The sequence below is a fragment of the Rattus norvegicus genome, chromosome 7 (assembly GCF_021556685.1).
Source record: "Rattus norvegicus strain SHRSP/BbbUtx chromosome 7, alternate assembly SHRSP_T2T, whole genome shotgun sequence".
NCBI classification, from domain to species: Eukaryota; Metazoa; Chordata; class Mammalia; order Rodentia; family Muridae; genus Rattus; species Rattus norvegicus.
In genome coordinates, this window is record NC_141540.1 from 73,231,262 (window position 1) to 73,251,649 (window position 20,388).

The window sequence follows — 20,388 nt, forward strand, 5'->3', positions numbered from 1 at the left end:
ACCTGCATAAACCTGTATTCCATCCATGGCAATATTTCCAACTCTTGGAAAAATATTTTCCTTGGATACAAATTCTGTTCCTTCTGCTCTTATTTCCAAATTCTTGGGACAGTGGGTCATGGGTTCTTCTCTATTGGAGTCCTAAGTAAAAGCCAGGCAGGTAGGCTTTCCCTAGATGTAGGGAGTCTATGCCTCACGAGCTTGTGAAGGGTTAAGGGAGCCACACCCTCAGCAGGAACAGCCCTGGACTTTGTGCTGAGCAGCCATCTCTGGCCTCTTCTGAGTGGCACAGGGAGCTGGGGTGAGAGCAGCCAGCACAGAAGGTCGGACAGAGGACGCCTGGCTTCTGACACCATGGACAGCTCCTGTTAACTAAGACACTGCTTCTTCCTTGGTATCAGTGGCTCATACCCTTCCCATCAGACTGGGACTTGGTCCCCTGCCCCCCACTCACCAAGGGGCACCGAAGTACTCCCTCATTTCTACTGTTGGGTAAGTCCTGCTCTGACCTGTCACTTTGGGGTTCCTCTTCTGGGATCTATTTCTTTTTTCCCTTTCTCACCTCCAAATAATCGTATTTTTACTCTTCTCAATTCAAACTCAAAGATGTGTCCTCATGACCTACCTTTGCTTCACACCATTCCCTGCTTCAAAGACTCTGTGTGTGTGTGTGTGTGTGTGTGTGTGTGTGTGTGTGTGTGTGTGTGTACATGCAGGTGGGAGAGAGAGAGACAGAGACTGGATCTTACTTTGAACTTCAGGCTGGTCTGCGGTTAATTGTGCAGCTCAGGTTGGCCTCAGACTCAAGGTAATCCTCCTGTCTTTGCGTCCTGGACACTGACTACAGGCACAAGCCACCATGCATGGCTACTTACCCTTGATCTGAGAAATCTGAGAAACATGGGATAATAGTCTCTACTTCACAGGCTATTAGAACCGTCAGGTTGCAGTGTTGAGAACTCTGCCTGGCTTGTGGTGGGTGTTTTCTAGAGACTACCACCATCGGTATCCATGCAATGTTCCAGGTATTTAGGAAGTGACTGGAGCTTGGGGAAAGCAGAATGAAGGAGAGAGAAGGCTGGGTGGCATTCTTGCCCTCTATGCTACTCTTGTTCTTCCCTTAGGTTCAGAGAGTGAGGGAATGTGTCGCACTCCTGCTTGGGAGTGGCATTGACCATTGAACTAATTCTGCCACCCCGCCCACTCGGTCTGCTTGAGGAGGGCTTTTTATTTCCTGCAGAAACACCTGCCACATGCCTGCTGCATGCAGCCCAGCCCAATCCTCCCCTGCCCCCAGAGTCCTCCCTAGAGCACTCCTCCTTGCACACTCTCACTGGCTACTAAAAAATGGGGTGTGTCTCTTTGGGCAAAGTCCATGCCAGAAGATGATAGGTACAGGTATAAAATGTGAAGATTTCACAATTAAAGAGAGAAGCGGAAGGGGCAACCAGAGACCCAACCATTGAGAAAGTATACCTACTCCCTCTTCTAAGGGCAGTTACAATCTTTTGTTTATATCTCTGAACTTGTCACCCTATCCAACGCCATCTAAAACTGAAGTCACTGTGGTAACAAGTGACAAGAAAGAGAGACCTCTGGAGGCAGTCATCATAGGGGGATTAGGTGACTGAAATGGAGGTTGGGATTGAATACAGGCTCTGACTTGGGCAAGGAGCCAGAGAGCACCCCCTCAGGAGGGAGGAGGGAGGGCAGAACAAAGCTTGGTTCACGATTCCTTCAGCCTTCTCCTTTAAGCACAATTGTGCTCCCTTTTCCCCAGGTGGGCAGACAAAGGTAGTCCTATCTAATTCCCATCCCACCCTCTGCCCAGAGTTCCTCCACCTCCTGGTCAGCCAGGTTGGTCCAGAGACCCTTCTGGCTAGAGGGCTCTCCTGTAGAGAGGGAGAGGAGGGCTCTTGTAGGCCCTTATGCCTTCTTCCCCTCCCACCATGACTTAACTCTTAAGCTGAACGGTCAGCAGCAATTTACCATACTTACTTCTAGGACCCTCTAGCCTCTTGACATGCCTCTCCTGGAAGGTTCCGTGGGGGTGGAGGATCTCATCCTCCTGGAGCCTCTGGATGAGGAGTCTCTGATCAAGAACCTCCAACTTCGTTATGAGAAAAAAGAGATTTATGTGAGTTTGCCATGGGAGCCAGGGTTGGGGGCACCCAGGGGGTTTCAGCATTCTTCCTGCCAGGCTCATCTGTCTCACCTTCCTCCCCAGACGTACATTGGGAATGTGGTGATCTCCATGAACCCCTACCAGCAGCTTCCTATCTATGGCCCAGAGTTTATTGCCAAATACCGGGACTATACCTTCTATGAGCTGAAGCCCCACATGTGAGTAAAGGGACCAGAGGAAGGCTGACCTCCCCCAGCCTTTCCCCAAAGGAGGTTCTCCAGCATCCCTCTTCCCCTGAGAATCCTTCCTTAGACTGTCAGTCCTGGTCTGATCTGGTTCACCTGAGGAGGGTGGATGAACCCAGTGGTAAGGATTGGAGGATGCTGTCCTGGGCTAGCCTCCCATTAGTCACTGTCCACTTCCTTCCCACAAGCTATGCTTTGGCAAACGTGGCCTACCAGTCGCTGAAGGATCGGGACCGGGACCAGTGTATCCTGATCACTGGCGAGAGTGGAGCTGGCAAGACTGGTGAGGAGACTCCAGGCTTGGGGGAAACCAGGAATCATGTCTGGAATCATCTCCTTATCTCTCCAAGCAGGCCTGTCCCTGTCCCTCAATCCCCATTACTTCCTCTCTAGGTTTCTAGGTTTTCTGCTTTTTTTTTTCTTCCTTTTTTAGGGCTTTTACATTTTTGTGTCTATATGAATGTGCCTGAATGTGTGTATATATTTGCACCACAGACATGCAGGTGCCTGTAGAAGCCAGAAGAGGCTATCAGATCCTCTGAGCCACCTAATGTGGGTGCTGGGAACCAAACTAGGTCTTCTACAAGGGTAGCAAGTGACACAGGGTGGTGGTGGTGCAAGCCTTAGCACTCAGGAGGCAGAGGCAGGTGGATCTCTGAGTTTCTACCCAGAAAAACTTTGCCTCCAAAAACCAAAATCCAAGCACACATCTGCGTGGAGCTAAGTGGGATGGGAGCCCTGACCAGGGGCTCTGATAGTTAAGGGGTTGGAAGCAGTTGTGTCCTGGTCAAGGACTCTAATGGTGTGTGTGTGTGTGTATGTGTGGGGGAGTGGGCGTGTCCTGACTCACTCAGAGCTTCTCTTGCACAGAGGCTAGTAAGCTAGTGATGTCCTATGTGGCTGCTGTCTGTGGGAAAGGGGAGCAGGTGAACTCGGTGAAGGAGCAGCTGCTTCAGTCAAACCCAGTGCTGGAAGGTGAGCCACCAGTCTCAACTCTCCTCATCCCTACAGTCCCTCAGCCTTAGTTAGACACTCTTCCAAAATCATGGTTTCCCTTCAGTATAAAAGCCATGATTGGTCAGCAGACCAGAAGGAGCTGCAGACCGGAAGGAGCTGTCCTCACCAGGCTTCCCTCCTCTAGGCTCTAACTAACTCTTGGAAACTTTGGCCTCTCACTTTCTCTTTCTTTGTTTCCACAGCATTTGGCAATGCCAAGACCATCCGCAATGACAACTCCTCTCGATTTGTGAGTGACCACATCTGCCCAGGATCTGTGTGTGTGTGTGTGTGTGTGTGTGTGTGTGTGTGTGTGTGTGTGGTGTGTGTGTGTGTGTGGTGTGTGTGTGTGTGTGTGTGTGTGTGGTGTGTGTGTGTTGGGGGGTTGGGGGGGGCTGAAAGCAAGGAGTGCAGCACAGAGCCCTCCCACAGGTGTGGTGGGGAGAAAAAGACAACCAAGACTTTCTCTGGTCTCTCCATTCAGGGAAAATACATGGACATCGAGTTTGACTTCAAAGGGTCCCCCCTTGGAGGTGTCATTACCAACTGTATGTGTCCCCCTCCCATAAGCCTCACCAACACTCCCCACCCCTGTCTCTTTATGCCCATCTGCTTCTGCAAACAAGAGGATTGTTAGGTTCTTAGGAACACTTGGGCTCAGGGCAGAATGGGAGGGACCTGCTGGACCCTCAGATGGATGTGTCCTCCCTCCCTCCCAGATCTGCTTGAGAAGTCCAGAGTGGTGAAGCAACTCAAAGGGGAAAGGAACTTCCATATCTTCTATCAGCTGCTGGCTGGAGCAGACACACAGCTGCTGAGTATGTGATCTTCCGGGCACTCCTAACCCTGTCCTATCGCCAGAGCCCCAGGTCCCTCTTTCTCCCTTCTCTCAAGCCCCATCACCATGTCTCCTCCCTGCATTCCCCACCCACTGCCTTATGGCTCAGGATTGAGAACATGTCCCCTGGTGGCTCTGCTCTCTTCTTTGCTGGCACAAGGCCAGAGATCGCCTTCCTGTGTCCTTGTTGCCCTTGTCCCTATGCCCTGCCTGCTTCTTCTCTCCCAACACTGATGTCAGGCCTGGGACACTCATTCTCAGCTACCTTCCTTCCTCCTTCAACCCTAGAGGTTCTGTTGACAGTTACAGAGTAGCAGGCAGGAGAGGTGAGCTTTCAAGAACTTCTAAGATCTTCAGTGACTGCCTGGGCTTCTATGCTTACCTCACCTACGATCTTCGCTGGTTTTCTTCTTTTCTTTTTATTCTTTTGTTTGCTGTTTTCTCTATGTATCCCTGGATGTCCTGGAACTAGCTCTGTAGACCAGGCTAGCCTCGAACTCACAGAGGTCTGACTGCCTCTGCCTCTAGAGTGCTGGGATTAAAGGCACATGCTACCACCACCCAGCAGTATTCCTGGTTTTCTTTCATTAGATAGCTCATTGAGGTTTTATCCATCCATCCATCCATCCATCCATCCATCCATCCATCCATCCATCCATCCAGCATCTCCTGATCATACATTACATTAGGGCTGAGTGAGAGAGCTGAGTATGACATGGATCAAAGAACTCAGCTCTGTAGTGATGGCAGGCGTGAGAGCAGATGTTACAGGGCCTTGTGGCTGGTTTGAATAAGCTTGTGCAGACAACCATGGGAGTGGATAGCATGAATCTTGACTGTTCTGGGGAAGAGTTCCCAGCAGCCTGAGAACTGGACTGGCCAGAGGTGGCTCTGGGTGAACATTACTGATGGGGGCGGGGGGAGGGAGGGAGGCTTGACTCTTGACAGAGTTTGCCTCTCAAAATCCTCTCTTCTAGCTGGGGTAACTGTGTGGATTTCCAGGCCCTAAGGAGCTGTCTCTTTGATTCCTTGTTATTCTGTGCTTGACTTTGCACAATCCCCACCTCCCCATCCCACCCCATCCTGCCGCTCCGTGAAATCTTTATGGTTCAGGAGACTGCTGCATAGGTCTTATTCTCCCCTTCTTGGCTTAATGGGCTTAATGCTGTTCAATTTGTCTGACTCACAGGCACTAGGGTTTTATTCTGGCTGGGTCCATACCTGTTAGTTTAAGTTGTATCTGGGTGAAGCTCCCCGGTTTCATTATACCTGAGTTTTCTGACTCATCCTCTCTCCAGCTCCCCTTCCTTAGTAAGTACTGATTTCAGAATCTGTGTGCTAGAGGGAGCTGCCGCTGAAATTGAGACTGTGGTTCACTTCTCTGATTCTCAGATCATTTGTACAGAATATAATTGACATGGGTCTATGATCAGCCCAACTCTTCCTATCTTAGGAAGGAGCTTGGGACATTTCCTTGGTTCATTTATTAAAATGAAAATAAAAATCCTGTTTGGCAGCCAGGGAACATGTAAGTGAGAAGCAATTTGGACACACAAAACATTCATTTTGGGGAAAGAAAGAAAAAAAATATCAAGGGGTTGGGGATTTAGCTCAGTGGTAGAGTGCTTGCCTAGCAAGTGCAAGGCCCTGGGTTCAGTCCCCAGCTCCGAAAAAAAGAAAAAAGAAAAAAAAGGGGGGCTGGGGATTTAGCTCAGTGGTAGAGCGCTTACCTAGGAAGCGCAAGGCCCGGGGTTCGGTCCCCAGCTCCGGAAAAAAAAGAACCAAAAAAAAAAAAAAATCAAAACCCAGCTCTTCCGAGGTGGGCTGGGAGAGTCTCGCTTATCACGGGGGACACAAGAAAGCCACTTAGCTCATCAGCCAGCGTGGGTGAAAACCTTCCCAGGGAGGTGGCAGCGTTACGGTTGGGGAGTAGATGCTGCCGTGTTGCAGGGGTTACTGAGGCTGGGGCACGTGTGTGTTTCTTTCCTTCCCTCACCTTCTTGCCAGAGCAGGAGAGAGGATCTGCTTGGAGGTAAAAATCAATGAGACGCTTGTGGAATTCTCTAACAGATATGAGTACCCAACCCTAACAAACACTTTAAAAATTCATTTATTATCATTTATCCCCAACCAGAGGAGGCAAGTGATGAACCTAAATCATGACCCAGGGCAAGGGTCCTGAGGTGTCAGGCTGGTGTACTCTAGAGAGCAGGTGATAACATTTCCCCCCCCACTCTCTCTGTACACTCAGAGGCCCTAAAGCTTGAGGAAGATGCACGTGGCTATGCCTACCTTAATGGGGAGGTGTCCAGGGTGAACGGTATGGATGATGCCTCCAACTTCAGGGCTGTGCAGGTGAGTGCCCAGTGTGGGCAGGCTTGCCCTCAGGCCATCCTCTGAGACCAGGACTTGTGAATGGAGGCACGGGGCTGGTCCCATTAGCTCAGCTTGATTTCTGCTTCCTTCCCAAGAACGCAATGGCAGTGATTGGGTTCTCAGAGGAGGAGATTAGACAAGTGCTGGAGGTGACAGCCCTGGTACTGAAGCTGGGCAATGTGAAGCTGGCAGATGAATTCCAGGCCAACGGGCTTCCAGCCAGTGGTGTCTGTGATGGGAAAGGTGGGTACCACCTTCCTGGAGCCTGCCAGGAGCCTCCTACCCTCAGTCTGCCCACTCCTGCAGTCTCCTCCCATGAGACTCACTGATCACTCTACTGAAGCACTTCAGAATGAGCTTCTGAAAACAAAGTAGGCTCTGGTCTGAGACATTCAGGACCTCAGTCAAATCTCCTGAGATATGGGGGCAATCTGACCTGCAATGTGTCCCACTCCTCCTGGGTCAGCTGCAGTGACTTCCCCAGCCATCGCTGGTCACTAATGATCCAGGCAGGTTTGATGGTCAGCCCCCTAACCTTCCCCCCAGAGAGATGGGGCCCAGCCACATTGTACTTCTCTATTCCTCTAGGTATTCAGGAGATTGGGGAGATGATGGGTTTGAACTCTGCAGAACTAGAGAAAGCTTTGTGCTCAAGAACCATGGAGACAGGCAAAGAGAAGGTGGTCACGGTGCTGAACGTCATCCAGGTAAGAGCCCTCCTGAAGGAGCTGACTTTGAGACTGTTCTGTGGCTGTCACAGTAATGAGGCTGCGTCCCCTGCCCCAGGCTCAGTATGCTCGGGATGCCCTGGCCAAGAATATTTACAGCCGCCTCTTCGACTGGATAGTGAATCGCATCAACGAGAGCATCAAGGTGAGGTTGCTCTTTCCTAAAGCCTGCCTCACCTTCTCGCTCTTTCCCAAAGCCTGCCTCACCTTCTTGCCCTTTCCCAAAGCCTGCCTCTCCTTCTCGCTCTGGCTGCCAACTCGTTCTTGTTTTCTGGGATGCACAGTAGGACAGTTGTGAGGAAGGCACAGCTCCTTCTAGGAGTCTGAGTCCCTCTGTCTGATCCATTTATTTGCTGCTCTTTCACCGCCTCAGAGACACTGAGCCTCAGCTTCCTGATTTGGCAACAGCTGCTCACACCTATGGGTGTCTGTCTGCTTCACAGCGTTTGTCTGTGGACCAGAATGTATGCGGTTGCTATATGATTCAGCAGTTCCATACCTTGGCATATATCTGAGAGAATGTTGCATACAAACATTTGTAGAAATATTATACATGATAGACCAAGAAAAAAAAATAGTGGTTCTAAGGCCATCCTGGGCTATGTGAGATCCTGTCTCTACAAACTAATCCATAAGTGAGTGAATACATAACTAAATTATTAATAGTCAAAAAATGGAAGCAACCCATGTCCACCAGATTACGACTAGACAAACAGTGTGTTTTATCCTTGTAGCTGTATTATTCAGCCATACAAAGGAATGGAAGGGCTGGAGGGGTGGCTCAGGCAGTTAATAAGTGACTATTTGTTTATGACTTTGGCGTGGGGGTACAACACAGGGTCTCGCTCATGCTAAGTGTGGCTTCACTACTGAGCTACAGTAAAGCTGTCGGTGCTCAGCCATTTACAGGACAGTGCCATTTGCAGGAAGGCACATCGAAAGGCCCCAGGATTAGCTGAGATTTGCATCTTGGCTGGGGCAAATGTTTTTTTCTCTTAAGATTTTATTTTTTTCCCCCCTCTCCAAACTGGAGCTAATCAGATCAGGTAATAAATGGCATGGAATAGTCTTTTATAAAAAAAAATGTAAGGGATGGTTGAATCCCTGGTGGAGGCAACAACCCATTCACAGGGGTCTCCTAAGACCATTGGAAAACATAGATTTTTACATTAGAATCTGTAACAGTTGCAAAACTATACTTAGGAAGTAGCAATGAACGTAACTGTGTGATCGGAGGCCAGCACAGCACAAGGAGCCATGTTAAAGAGTCACAGTGTTAGGAAGGTGGAGAAGTGCTGCCCCAAGAGCATCTTGATGGGGACCATGATGGGATCTGTATCTTCCCTCCTCTCCTTGGCTTGTCCTGCTATGAGCACAGGGGAAGGAGGGAGACACCACAGCTCCTCTCCAGCTTGGTCGAGCATGCTATAATGTTGTTTGTTCCCACTCTACTCCTAGCTACCTGGTTCATGCAGTGAGCCGTTCCTCATACTTAACCCTCCCTCTTCTTCAGGTGGGCACTGGGGAGAAGAGGAAGGTTATGGGGGTCCTGGATATCTACGGCTTTGAGATACTGGAGGTGAGAGAGCGTCAGGCAACCTCCGTGTCCTGCATTGCATCCCTGGGGGGCGGCTCACGGTGGGTGAGGGAGGAGGACCTGAAGTGAGCCACTCTCCTTACATGCAGGATAACAGCTTTGAGCAGTTCGTGATCAACTACTGCAATGAAAAACTACAGCAGGTGTTTATAGAACTGACCTTGAAGGAAGAACAGGAGGAATATAAGAGAGAAGTGAGTGGAGCTCCTGCTTGCCCTGCTGATGACTTCCAGATGCATGCCTTTCTCCTTGATCACAATTTCTCTCTAATTTTCCCCAGATGGGAACACAAGGACAAAATGTCTCCCTCTCACAGCTGAGCATTCAGCAGTACTAAGTCGCCCCAACACTGTGCTTCCTTCCCATCTTCTGTGTCCCCAGTCTTGCACTCTAGGCTAGCCCAGACAGGAGACAGAGAGACGGGAAGGGCGTTTGTGTCCTGACAAGAGCGAAGTGACAGCTATGCTTGGTCTGTGACAGACAGAGACAGGTTGAAAAGGGACATTTCTCCTTGGCTTGGCACCCTAGACAATTCCCGTCTCTAACGTGTCAGAATCTGTTGCCTCTCCCGGCGCTGGGTGATGTTGTTGTCCTCAGTTAGAGCAGCGTCATCCAGACTTGCTCATCAGCAGTGCCCTGCGGCTCCCGATCTTCATACCCCTTCTCTGACTCAGTGTAAACCCCTGCATCCCATGGGTAGGTGTTAGAAAAGCTGTCTGATTGAGCCAGTCCACTTCCAAGTGTGAGCAGCCGAGCATCTCGCAAACCTGGGGACATTCCCTGTGAGTTCGAGAACTTAACCTCTGCAGCAGGGCTTCAGGCAACTCTGCTGCAAATGCAGGGGAGACTTTTAAAAAGTTCTGTCGTGTTGTTTTTTGCCCCCTCTACCAACCTGGGAGGGATGAGTTGACCTGAATGACTCCAAGACCTCTCTGAGTGATAAGCCTTTCTAAAGTTCCTTTGTAGGCTGGGCTAAAGGGAGTCTGGATCTGGGATTTGCTTCTGTAACTGATGTCTCTCTTGGCCAGGGCATACCATGGACAAAGGTGGAGTACTTTGACAACGGCATCATCTGTGACCTCATTGAACATGTGAGCTGCTGTCCTCTCGCTCCGAGGACCTCCCTTTGCAGTCTGCCTGAGAATCCCACCTCCCCCCATTTCTCTCTCTCCTTTCTTACCTTTCAAGAGGGAAAGGGACTCGGGTGGGTTGGGGGGGGGCATCAGTGATACTGTGGACATCTTGAAAGACCAGGTTGGTTACACTCACTCTGTTCCCTTGGCCTAGAGTCAGCGAGGCATCCTGGCCATGCTGGATGAGGAGTGCCTGAGACCTGGGGTGGTCAGTGACACCACTTTTCTAGCAAAGTTGAACCAGCTTTTCTCCAAGCACAGTCACTACGAGAGTAAAGTCACCCAGAATGCTCAGCGCCAATACGACCGCACCATGGGCCTCAGCTGCTTCCGCATCTGCCACTATGCGGGCAAGGTGATGTAGCAGGGGTGCATGGGAGCCCGGGCAGAGGCCAGTAAGGAAATGAGAACTGAGGGTACTTCTCAGTGAAACTAGGGGTGGGGTGGGGGTCCAAGTGCCTGACGGAAGGTAGCCATGGGGGCTGAACCCACATCCACTCTTCTGCAGGTGACATACAACGTGACCAGTTTCATCGACAAGAATAACGACCTACTCTTCCGAGACCTATCCCAGACAATGTGGAAGGCCCAGCATCCCCTCCTCCACTCCCTGTTCCCAGAGGGGAATCCCAAGGAAGCATCTCTCAAACGGCCCCCGACTGCTGGGACCCAGTTTAAGAATTCGGTGGCCATACTCATGAAGAACCTGTATTCTAAGAACCCGAACTACATCAGGTGAAAATCCATATGGGATTGGGTCCATGTACGGTGGAGCGTGTCCGTGTCTGGGAGTCTTTGGAACAGGGTTTTAGAGGCTCTGTCCTACGGGAAGACAGGACCAGTTAAGGAGCTGAGTATCCAGGGGCCGACAGAGTGGCATCAGAGAGTGGGACCGGAGGGCTAGAGGGTCTCCTTTCACTTCTGTAGAGATTTCCACCTCTGGGAGTTGTAGGAAGTAGGCACGTGGAGACCAGAGCCATTTCACTGGCAAGGTGCCTGCCCTCTCCTGAGCCCGTGTCTTCCTGACTTCCTGAGCAGGTGCATAAAGCCCAATGACCAGCAGCAGCAAGGCAGGTTCACCTCAGAACTGGTTATGGTCCAGGCTCGATACCTGGGGCTGCTGGAGAATGTTCGGGTGCGCAGGGCTGGCTACGCCTTCCGCCAGGCCTATAAGCCTTTCCTGGAGAGGTACCGATTGCTGAGCCGGAGCACGTGGCCGCGCTGGAATGGGGAAGACCGGTAAGACCCAGCAGGGAAAAGGGGCTGAGCGAATCCGCTGAAGCAGGCGACATTCCTCTTCAGCAGGGCTGCAGAGGGATAAGGGATGTACGGAGGGGACTGTGCCCTGCCCCACCTCTCTGCAGCTCTCCCCATCCACCCCTGCAGGGAAGGTGTGGAGAAGGTCCTGGGGTCTCTGATTTTGTCATCAGAGGAGCTGGCCTATGGGAGGACAAAGATCTTCATCAGAAGCCCCAAGACTGTGAGTCAGGAAGTGCTGCCCCATTTGGTGGGAGTGGAATGTGGAGCTCTGAGAAAGAGGAAGGCAGCATTCAGTACAGGACTGGATGGTGCCTGAGGAAGGGACCACCCTGGGAACTGAGTGCTGGACATTCTGCCCTAAGCTAGGTGCTCATTGTGGGGCCTGACTGGCTGTAGTGGACGCTGAAAGACAGGATGGTGTAAGGCGCAAGGCCATAGTATAGTGCATTCAGTGTAGTGCAAAGGAGAACAAGCCCCTCTTTGCCCTCCACCCCCGCCCCAGCTTTTCTACCTGGAAGAACAAAGGCGCCTGAGGCTTCAGCAGCTGGCCACCCTCATCCAGAAGGTTTACCGGGGCTGGCGTTGTCGGACCCACTACCAGCAGATGCGGAAGAGTCAGATCCTCATCTCGGCTTGGTTTCGGGGCAACAAGGTGCTGTCACCTCCTAAGCACCACATCACCACTCCTGCTGCCGGTGTTAGGGGGTGGGGAACGGTGTGTGGGGGGGTATGTGTGGCTTTTCCTAACCATGCCCACATTTCCTACAGCAAAAGAAGCACTATGGGAAGATCCGGTCATCAGTACTGCTGATCCAGGCTTTCGTGAGGGGCTGGAAGGTAAGGATGGCAGAGGGGTCCCTGCCCACTCGTGGCTTCTGCTGGGTTATCCCCGGTGCCATGAGAAAGGCCTCCTCTCTGTAACACTGGGACCCTCCTCCTGCTCTGGCCAGGGGGGTGTGCATCCAGGAGACCAGGGTGTAGGTCTGGGGGGTGTTTCTGCCCTTAGCTCTAGTGACTTCATATCATTTTCCAGTTATAATCTCAGTCCTCCACTTGTTATTTAGTTTTCTGACTCTGTCCTTTGGTTGAAAACAAAACAGGGTTGGGGATTTAGCTCAGTGGTAGAACGCTTGCCTCGCAAGCACAAGGCCCTGGGTTCGGTCCCCAGCTCCGGAAAAAAGAAAAAAAAAAAAAAAAAAAGAAGAAAACAAAACAGCAGACCCTCTGCTAGACTGTCTTCACATTGACTTCTTCCTCACACATCTGTCCACACCAGGCCCGCAAGAACTATCGAAAATACTTCCGGTCAGGCGCCGCCATCACTTTGGCAAATTTTATCTACCAGAGCATAGTAAGTGGCGTTGAGGCGGGAATGGGGTGAGGAGTTGGGGCAGTCTTGGGGGAGCATGGGGGAGTGGTTCTGAGCTTCCCCTTAGAGCTTCTTCCCTCCACGGAACGGAACGGGGCAGTCACACACTGGGGGAAAGTTCTGGTGTCTGTGGCTGGAGTCACATCAGACAGCGCTTAGCTCAGGTAGAAGTTGTCTGCCTCCTGTGCTGAGGGGTACAACCTGGGCCACAGTCACAGGCTTGGGGAGAGACTGGCCGGACCTAGCCTTCTGATGAAGTGGACCGAGGACACTCAAGATTAACTAGCCTGGCCTCTAAGATCCACTTGGAGGTGGAAGGAATCACACCTTCCTCCTCTCTCCTCTGAAGCCCATGCTCGTGAGGAAAGGCAACTGACCAAAGGAGGCCTCCAGCTGTGCGTGGCTTCCCACAGGACATGTGCCAGATAGTGGTGATGAAGATCTGGGAAAGGCCAGACAGGGGGCATGGGGGCATTAGCCCTGAGGGCTTCAGGAAGACGTAACTGACCTCAGGCGACTGGATTTGTTAGTTCTTGGGACCCTGACCAGGTATGCTGCATGTTCAGGGAGGAGTGGAAGCTCTGATGCTGAGGCCTTGTGGCTCCCTCTGCCTCTGCTTCCCCCTCCTCCCTGGCCCCATGCCACCCTGGCCTGTTGAGCTGGCTCCACTGCATCATCCTGTTTCTCCCCACAGTACGTGCGCTCTCACTAGGCACCTGAGGCCTGCATCTGGCTTTGCTCTTCTCTCCCTTTCAACATTCCTTTTACCTGCACTTTGTCAGATAGCTGCTGAGCGGCAGCCCAGGAGCTGTGTGGTTCCATAAATCACACTCCGAGAATCCCGGTCCCGGATCCTGTCAGCGCTTCTGACATGTTGCTATGGCCTTAGCCTAGCGGTGTTCCCTCTGAACACTGACAACCTGCCACGCTCTTTCTACGCTTTTACCTCTAAGGCTTCCAACAACCCTGTTCTGTAGGCTCTCTGCTTTCTCCAGTCTGACAGGCTAAAAGCCAAGACTAGCTTGGTCTACATGGCAAGTGCCAGCGATGTATAGTGAGAGCCTATCTCAGCAAACAAACAGAGACCTAGGGAGGCTGAGTAATTTGTCCCAGGCCCTAGTGCTTGCTGGTAAATGGTCGGGCTGGGATGTAAAGCACTTGATTTCTGAGTTTCTAGACTCTGCCCAAGTCCTTCTAACAGAAGTTTGGACAGCCCGTGGCTCTAGGCAGGCTTGAACACTGATGATCAGAAAAGGCAAGCACTCAGCAGCTCCACAGTGGCTGGAAGGATATCATCTGAACATCTGGGTTCAGGCTAGGGCTCACAGGTTGGACAGAATCTCCATGGGCAGAACTGAGCTATCAGATAGGCAAGGGGTAGGCCCAGGGCCATTATCCTTGAGGGTGCAAAGAAGTGGGCACTGTGGCAAGGAATTCCAACCTTTCTGGTCGGAAATGCTGGGAGTCCAGGGGGTTCTGGCACATGACCCTGGGCTCCAAGTAAAGGGCTTTGAACGGTAGGCTGAGTAGGCTGCCACCACTGATTAGAGGGCAGATTTTGTCTATCCAATAACCAACACACACACACACACACACACACACACACACACACTGGCCCCAACTGTAGGTCACTGTGACCTCAGAGAAGAGAAAGCCAGAAGAGAAGACAATATATAGAGAGGCTTTGGCATTGGAGCGCCCACCTCACTCCCTAGGCGTCAGCCCTCCTACCATCCCACTGCTTCCCGTGTTCCTAACTCCCATCCGCGGAGCACAGTGCACAGCGACAGAGACCGATGAGGCAAGCCTGTCCCACCTCCTCTGCCCGGCTCCTGCCTCTCACAAGGGGCCCACCGGGTGTGAGTCTGCCTGCCCAAGAGCAGATCTTCTCAGGTTTCCATCCCTAACGCTTTGCTTTCAACCCAGACCCAGAAATTCCTCTTGAATCTGAAGAAGAATTTGCCATCCACCAAAGTGTTGGACAACACGTGGCCAGCTGCCCCTTACAGGTGCTTCAACACAGCCAATCAGGAACTGCAGCACCTCTTCTACCAGTGGAAGGTGGAGTTTTTGAGGCCCCGCCCTTCTCTCCCGTGACCCCTCCCTCCCTCATTTTCTTCCTGATTGCTTTTTTCCTCACTGTGGTAAAATATACATAAATTATGTTCCTGTTGCTAAGTGTCGAAACGTTGGCAACAAGCGTATCCGGGTTGATGCAAGGTCACTCCACCACCCAGACCTTTGCTCTTTGGTCCTTGGTCCTGGCCGCCTCCTCCATAACCTATAATCTACTTTCTGTTTCAATGACTCTCACCACTGTGAGGAACTCCTGCAGGTGGGAACCACACAACATTGTGATTAAGTTCACTTCAAATCACAATGACATCTGTTCTTAATTCAGGAAATATGTGGGATGCCCACCTAGGCTAAGCCTGGTCCTGTGCGCTGGCCACGTGCTTTAGTGGCGCTTGTATTCGCTGGTGTCTATTCTCTTTTCAACACTGACCCTTCCTGTGTCCCTGTCACTTCCCCTCCAGCTCTCTCCTCCCCTCCTGTCCTTGAGTCTCCTTTCCTCACTCTCTTCCTACAGAGTAAGATCACCACCGTGATCTGAGGTTTCTCCTCCTCACAGTGCAAGAAGTACCGAGATCAGCTGTCCCCGAAGCAGGTGCAGACACTGAGGGAAAAGCTCTGTGCCAGCGAACTGTTTAAGGGCAAGAAGGCTTCCTACCTCCAGAGGTGAGGGCCTCCAAATGCCAAAGCCGTTTCTGCCGCATGGCACCTCTTAAGCTTGAACCCATATCAGAGTTGCCTGGGTGGACTGGAGACACTGAGCTGTGTGGTCCTTGAAGTCTCTGTGTGCGTGTGTGCTGTACTGATGATGGTGTTGATGCTGGACCATGTCTCTGGATCTCTCAAACAAGATGTAGTACCAGGGCAGGTCCCTCAGGAAGGCTTTGTTCACATGGCACATCTCTCACGTGTCCTCAGCGTGCCTGTCCCTTTCCGTGGTGATTACGTCGGCCTGCAGGGGAACCCCAAGCTGCAGAGACTGAAGGGCAGGGAGGAAGGGCCTGTCCTGGTGGCAGACACCGTGAAGAAGGTCAACCGTGGCAATGGCAAGGTGAAGAGCTACAGCAGCCCACGGAGGGCCTTCTGCCTCTGCTTTGCCCGGGGGTTGGGCTGGGCGACATGCTTGTCCTCACTCTCTGTCTCTTCTCTAGACTTCTTCACGGATTCTCCTCCTGACCAAGGGGCATGTGATTCTCACAGATGCCAAGAAGTCCCAGGCCCAAATTGTCATTAAGCTGGAGGATGTGGCTGGGGTGTCAGTCACCAGCCTCGAGGACGGGCTCTTTAGCTTGCATCTGAGTGAGGTATTTGAGCCTCATAGGTGGGCTCTCTGGAGTCAATGTGCTGGGGCTGAGGTGGGCTGGATGTGCCAGAACTAAATTTCTCACTATGGGTTTTTGAAGTCCCTCATGCGCTCAGGGGCGAGGTGGGGGGATTAATCTCTACTAAATTTTTTCCCTTTTCCTAAGATGTCGTCGGCAGCCTCCAAGGGGGACATCCTGCTAATCAGCGACCACCTGGTTGAACTGCTGACAAAAATGTACCAAGCAGTGCTGGATGCCACACAGAGGCAGCTTCCTGTCACTGTGACTGAGAAGTAAGGCCACGGGCTGGCAATGAGAGACAGCTCAGGACAGGCGACCGGAATACTGGTCATTGTGACCGGGAAATTCATGCACTCAGAAAGCTAGGCAGACCGTGTCAGGGCAGGGCTCGTGGGTTTGTCTCAGTGTTTTCCGGGCCTCCCCCCCCCCCCCGACAGCTGGACTCGATGCACCAAGTTCTCTCAGGTCTTAAGTCCTCAGATCGCTGGGGGGTATAGTGTATGTCTGCACCAGGGAGAGGAGGCAGGAGGCAGGCAGAGAGCACGGAGGTACTAGCTTGGATTTCTCTGTCTCTTCTCCCTCTCCAGGTTCTCAGTGAGGTTCAAGGAGGGCAGTGTGGCTGTCAAGGTTACCCAGGGCCCCCAGGGGAGTGGGAACAGAAAGCTGACTTGCAAGAAGAAGGGGAGTAGTTCTATGGAGGTGACTGTGCGGTGAGATTGGGACCTCCTGGAGACACAGCTTCTTCCTCTGGAGCAAAACTTGGAGTCTTACTCTTCTGACCATGAGGTGTGGGGCTTAGAGATGAAGAACCCTGGAAGATGCCCCTCTGTTCCCGGGACCTTCTAGAATTCTTACCCAAATGCAGCATCCTCCCAGCTTCAGCCCATTAATAAATGACGTGGTTCACGAGGTCTGGGTAGGGCTGGTGGCCCCCGTCTCCTTCCTTCTCTGCTCAGATGCAGATGCTCATTTATTTCCTCCATTTCTCGATGTTTACCCAGTTATGGTCGGATCCTCCACCCCCACCCCCCATGCCACTCGTTCCTTGTGCTCCTGGGAGCCACATAGTACAGACAATAAGGGAAGGAGAATTGTCTCTGGCCTCCTTGACCGGCTGAGCTCTGGCGGAGTTTAGAGACACTGGGGCTGGGGGTGTAGAAGTCTGGGATAGGCTCAGGTCGCAGGTGGCCAACAAGCTGATTCATTAAATGTGTCCCTGGAGGGGAGACCTGAGGATGCCTTTCTTGGAGACTAGGCTTCTTAGCTAGGGCTTGAAAAGAAGCCTAAAGCTGCAGGGTTCATGCAAGCTGGGGTACACGGGGATGCTGCTGCCAGGATCTCCATCAGCCTCTGCCCCAGAGATGGGCTGCAGCACCCCCAGAAACCCTCTTCCTCTCCGTGCCTCTGAAGACTAGGTGGCCCCACAGCTGGGACCCACAGCTGGCAGCTCCTGACTCAGATATGCTCATCTCTAGGACTGACTCCGTCCCCTCTTGTCTTTCTGTTAGCACTCTCAGACAGTGTCACGCCAGCCACCTCACCGTCTCTGCTTGTGTGGTTTTTGACAATGTTAGTAGGCAATATTTTGTAGAAAGCTATTGCTTTATATGTTTTCCCACTGTCCTTTATTCCTCCTTCCTGATAGACTGTCTTGTCTCACCACCCTGTTCTGTCTTGGGGGAACACGCTGCACACTGCAGTAAAATGTAGATGTGCACCCAGGGAGAGGCAGGAAGGGCTGCTGCTGTTCCTGTCTCTGGAAGTCTCCTCCTCTCCCCGCCTCCCCCCTTGCCTCCTCCACTGAGCACTGAGCTCGCTGAGTGCTGAGGCTGGGGTCCCTTGCAGCCTCTATTGGCAGGCAGCTCATGGGCCCAAGTAATCATGCTGGCGGGGAGACCTGATTAACTATCCTTCTGGCCTGCAGATTAATCTCTCCATCCCTGAGCCCAGCCCTGAGCTTTGGTATATCCTGCTCTGAGCTGCAAAGGGCTCTGGGTAGCACGAGGGAGGCTAGAGCCTGTCCTGAGGGGGCCGGGTTGGAGGAGGGGTAGCTCAGGCTCTGTCTGTCTAGCCTCCCACTCCCCAGATGACAACGCCAACCTTGACTTCTCAGAATCAGAAGATCTTGTCTGGCTGGGAGCGGGTGGTGACCCACACCCGATCGCCCCCGCTCTCCGCCTCGGCTCCGGCTCCCAGGGCCCAAATTGTCGTCACTCTCCCAGTGAAGTGTCTGGTCATTTTCAGAAGCAATTTCAGGAGAAAATGCAGCTGCTGCTCCCCATCCTGCTTTTCTTTTCCCAGAGCTGAGGGAGCTGCCAGCTCCCTGGGCGGGGCCAGGGATGGGGAGGGCTAAGTAGGTTTTGAGCCTCCATTCTTCCTCCATGTTGATGGATGATGCTAGTTCAAGAATGGGGAGGGCTCAGCACCCTGTCCTGTCTCCCCTGTCTCCCCTGCCTCCCTCTCTCTTTTTTCCTGGAGCCCAGGGTCCATTTTTCCCTATGGAAAGGGCTGGATGTTTCCGCTGTGTGGATCAGGATTCACAACTTGCCCCACCTCTGCACACCTGTCCATCCTGCCCTCTCCAAGTGTAGGTTGCTTCAACCTCAGAGGGCCACAAGCATCCTAGACCACCCTGACTGAGGAGCCATTCAAGGGCCTTGCAGCTCCGACACAGTCCAGACTCAGTTTCCTCTTCCGGTCCCCAGGGCCTTTTCCTAGTTCTTGATGGAGGTGCTGGTTGGTCAGAGAACTGTTGCCTTTCTCTGTCACACATAGCTCAGCACCACTCTCAACTCAGTCTCTCCAGATACAAGGGAGTCCACAGCAGAGCACATGGTGGACAGGCACAGGTGAGCCTATACACATGAACTTGTGCCTAGCCTGCCTCAGCTCTGGACAACTGGACATACCCACAGCATGATCAGGGATGGGGGCGCCAGCTGCAGTGGACCCCGACTTTATGCCAGCATCTGAGATGTTCAGAGAAAGAACTCCTTGGTGCTCCGTAGCTGCCACGGGCACTTGTGTCGTTTGCATCTGAGTCGTGGGCAAAGCGAAGCTGCCTGCTGCAGCTCTCTGCAGTCTTTCTCCTCCACCACTGCTGGCTTGGGTGGCATCATCCACTCTTTCAAGTCCTCACTAATCCCAGAGATCAAGGGGTGATCAGCTACCCCCTAGCCTCGACTCCTGCCTTCCTCCGTGAGCTCCAGTATCATCAAAGGACATTATTCATGGCGGACCTTTGCTGAAGTCCTGCTTCCCTGATGTCGGGGCTCAGGGATAGGGATGGCCGTGTTGCGGTGTGTGTGTGTGTGTGTGTGTGTGTGTGTGTGTGTGTGTGTGTGTGTGTATGTGTGTGTGTATGTGTGTGTGTGTGTCTGTGTGTGTATGTATATGTGTGTGTCTGTGTGTGTATGTATGTGTGTATGTGTGTGTGTGTGTGTGTGTGTGTGTGTGTGTGTGTGTGTGTGTGTGTGTGTGTAGGGGCTGACAGGGCTGGGGCCATCAGCTTTTGGACTCTCATGTGCTCTTGCAGAGCAAACTCCTTCGGACTGTCCAGATTGGTTTCTGTCCCCAGGTTGGTGAGGGTAGAAGTGTGTGTGTGTGTGTGTGTGTGGGGGGGGGAATATGAGGTTCAATTAGAAACAGTTCTCTGAGGAACGTGTACTGCAATTGAAATGCAAACAGTCCCCCATTTTTATTCTCCTCAGCAAATATTCACAACTCTGGGTGCTAGTCCCTGTTCTTTGCCCACACAGTCCTGCAATTAACTGGGTAATGAGAAACTTTTAATGAGGCCCCATTAGTCTTTCATATCATAAAGAGACCTTGGTACCCAGCTGCTGCCCACATTCTGGGGTGAACATGGGGCCCTGTGTAGCCAACGTGACTTTATCACTATGACCCAAGTCCCAGGGTGTGGAGTGGAGAAAGGACTTCAGGACTCAATAAGCAATTTAGATGCTCATGTTTGGGGTGGAAATTAGAAAAAAGTCAAAGCCAAAAACAAAATCCAAATACCTTGGCTCTGGCTTCTTTTTTCATAAATTTTTATCGAGCATCTGTGATAATGCCGAACACTACCGAGAAGGGGTATAGTCACAGACAAGATTCTTGTTCTTGCAATGCTTAGTAGAGTTGATGCGTTTGACAGAGACAATGAGTAAAATATCAGTAGGGGAATATGGGGTAGTAGCAATTTTAAATGGGGTGATTGGAGGAGCCTAGAGCACACACTACATTCTCCTCATCCCGATGTAAAAGTGTGACTTTTCCAATCTCCGAGACTCAGAAAGATGGCCCTCTGTGCTCTCTGAAAGAGCA

General features: G+C 52.0%; 1 protein-coding gene across 2 annotated transcripts; it reads left to right on the forward strand.

Annotated features, from left to right (window-relative positions):
* The first annotated feature begins 224 nt into the window (after positions 1 to 224).
* Positions 225 to 16,974, forward strand: Myo1a (myosin IA). 2 transcript variants are annotated; one of them, XM_087556156.1, is made up of 28 exons: positions 225 to 492; positions 2,005 to 2,137; positions 2,228 to 2,343; positions 2,559 to 2,653; positions 3,241 to 3,345; positions 3,570 to 3,616; positions 3,851 to 3,914; positions 4,086 to 4,184; positions 6,456 to 6,559; positions 6,676 to 6,823; positions 7,169 to 7,287; positions 7,367 to 7,453; positions 8,822 to 8,887; positions 8,995 to 9,099; positions 9,934 to 9,996; positions 10,193 to 10,393; positions 10,547 to 10,773; positions 11,077 to 11,277; positions 11,425 to 11,518; positions 11,801 to 11,950; positions 12,067 to 12,135; positions 12,575 to 12,649; positions 14,594 to 14,728; positions 15,300 to 15,406; positions 15,659 to 15,791; positions 15,892 to 16,044; positions 16,210 to 16,337; positions 16,653 to 16,974. In XM_087556156.1, exons 2-28 carry the CDS (start codon positions 2,024 to 2,026, stop codon positions 16,777 to 16,779), a joined length of 3,132 nt encoding a protein of 1,043 aa, XP_087412282.1. In that variant the 5' UTR covers positions 225 to 492; positions 2,005 to 2,023; the 3' UTR covers positions 16,780 to 16,974. The 2 variants fall into 2 exon arrangements, with proteins under 2 accessions (XP_087412282.1, NP_062197.1); NM_019324.1 differs by lacking the exon at positions 225 to 492 and having other exon boundaries at positions 16,653 to 16,960.
* The last annotated feature ends 3,414 nt before the right edge of the window (positions 16,975 to 20,388 follow it).

Coding starts and splice junctions, on each gene's coding strand:
- Myo1a (XM_087556156.1), top strand. CDS start 2,024: ATGCCTCTCCTGGAAGGTTCCGTGGGGGTGGAGGATCTCATCCTCCTG. Junction 3,346..3,569: donor GTCAAACCCAGTGCTGGAAG/GTGAGCCACCAG, acceptor TTGTTTCCACAG/CATTTGGCAATGCCAAGACC. Junction 7,454..8,821: donor GCATCAACGAGAGCATCAAG/GTGAGGTTGCTC, acceptor CCTCTTCTTCAG/GTGGGCACTGGGGAGAAGAG.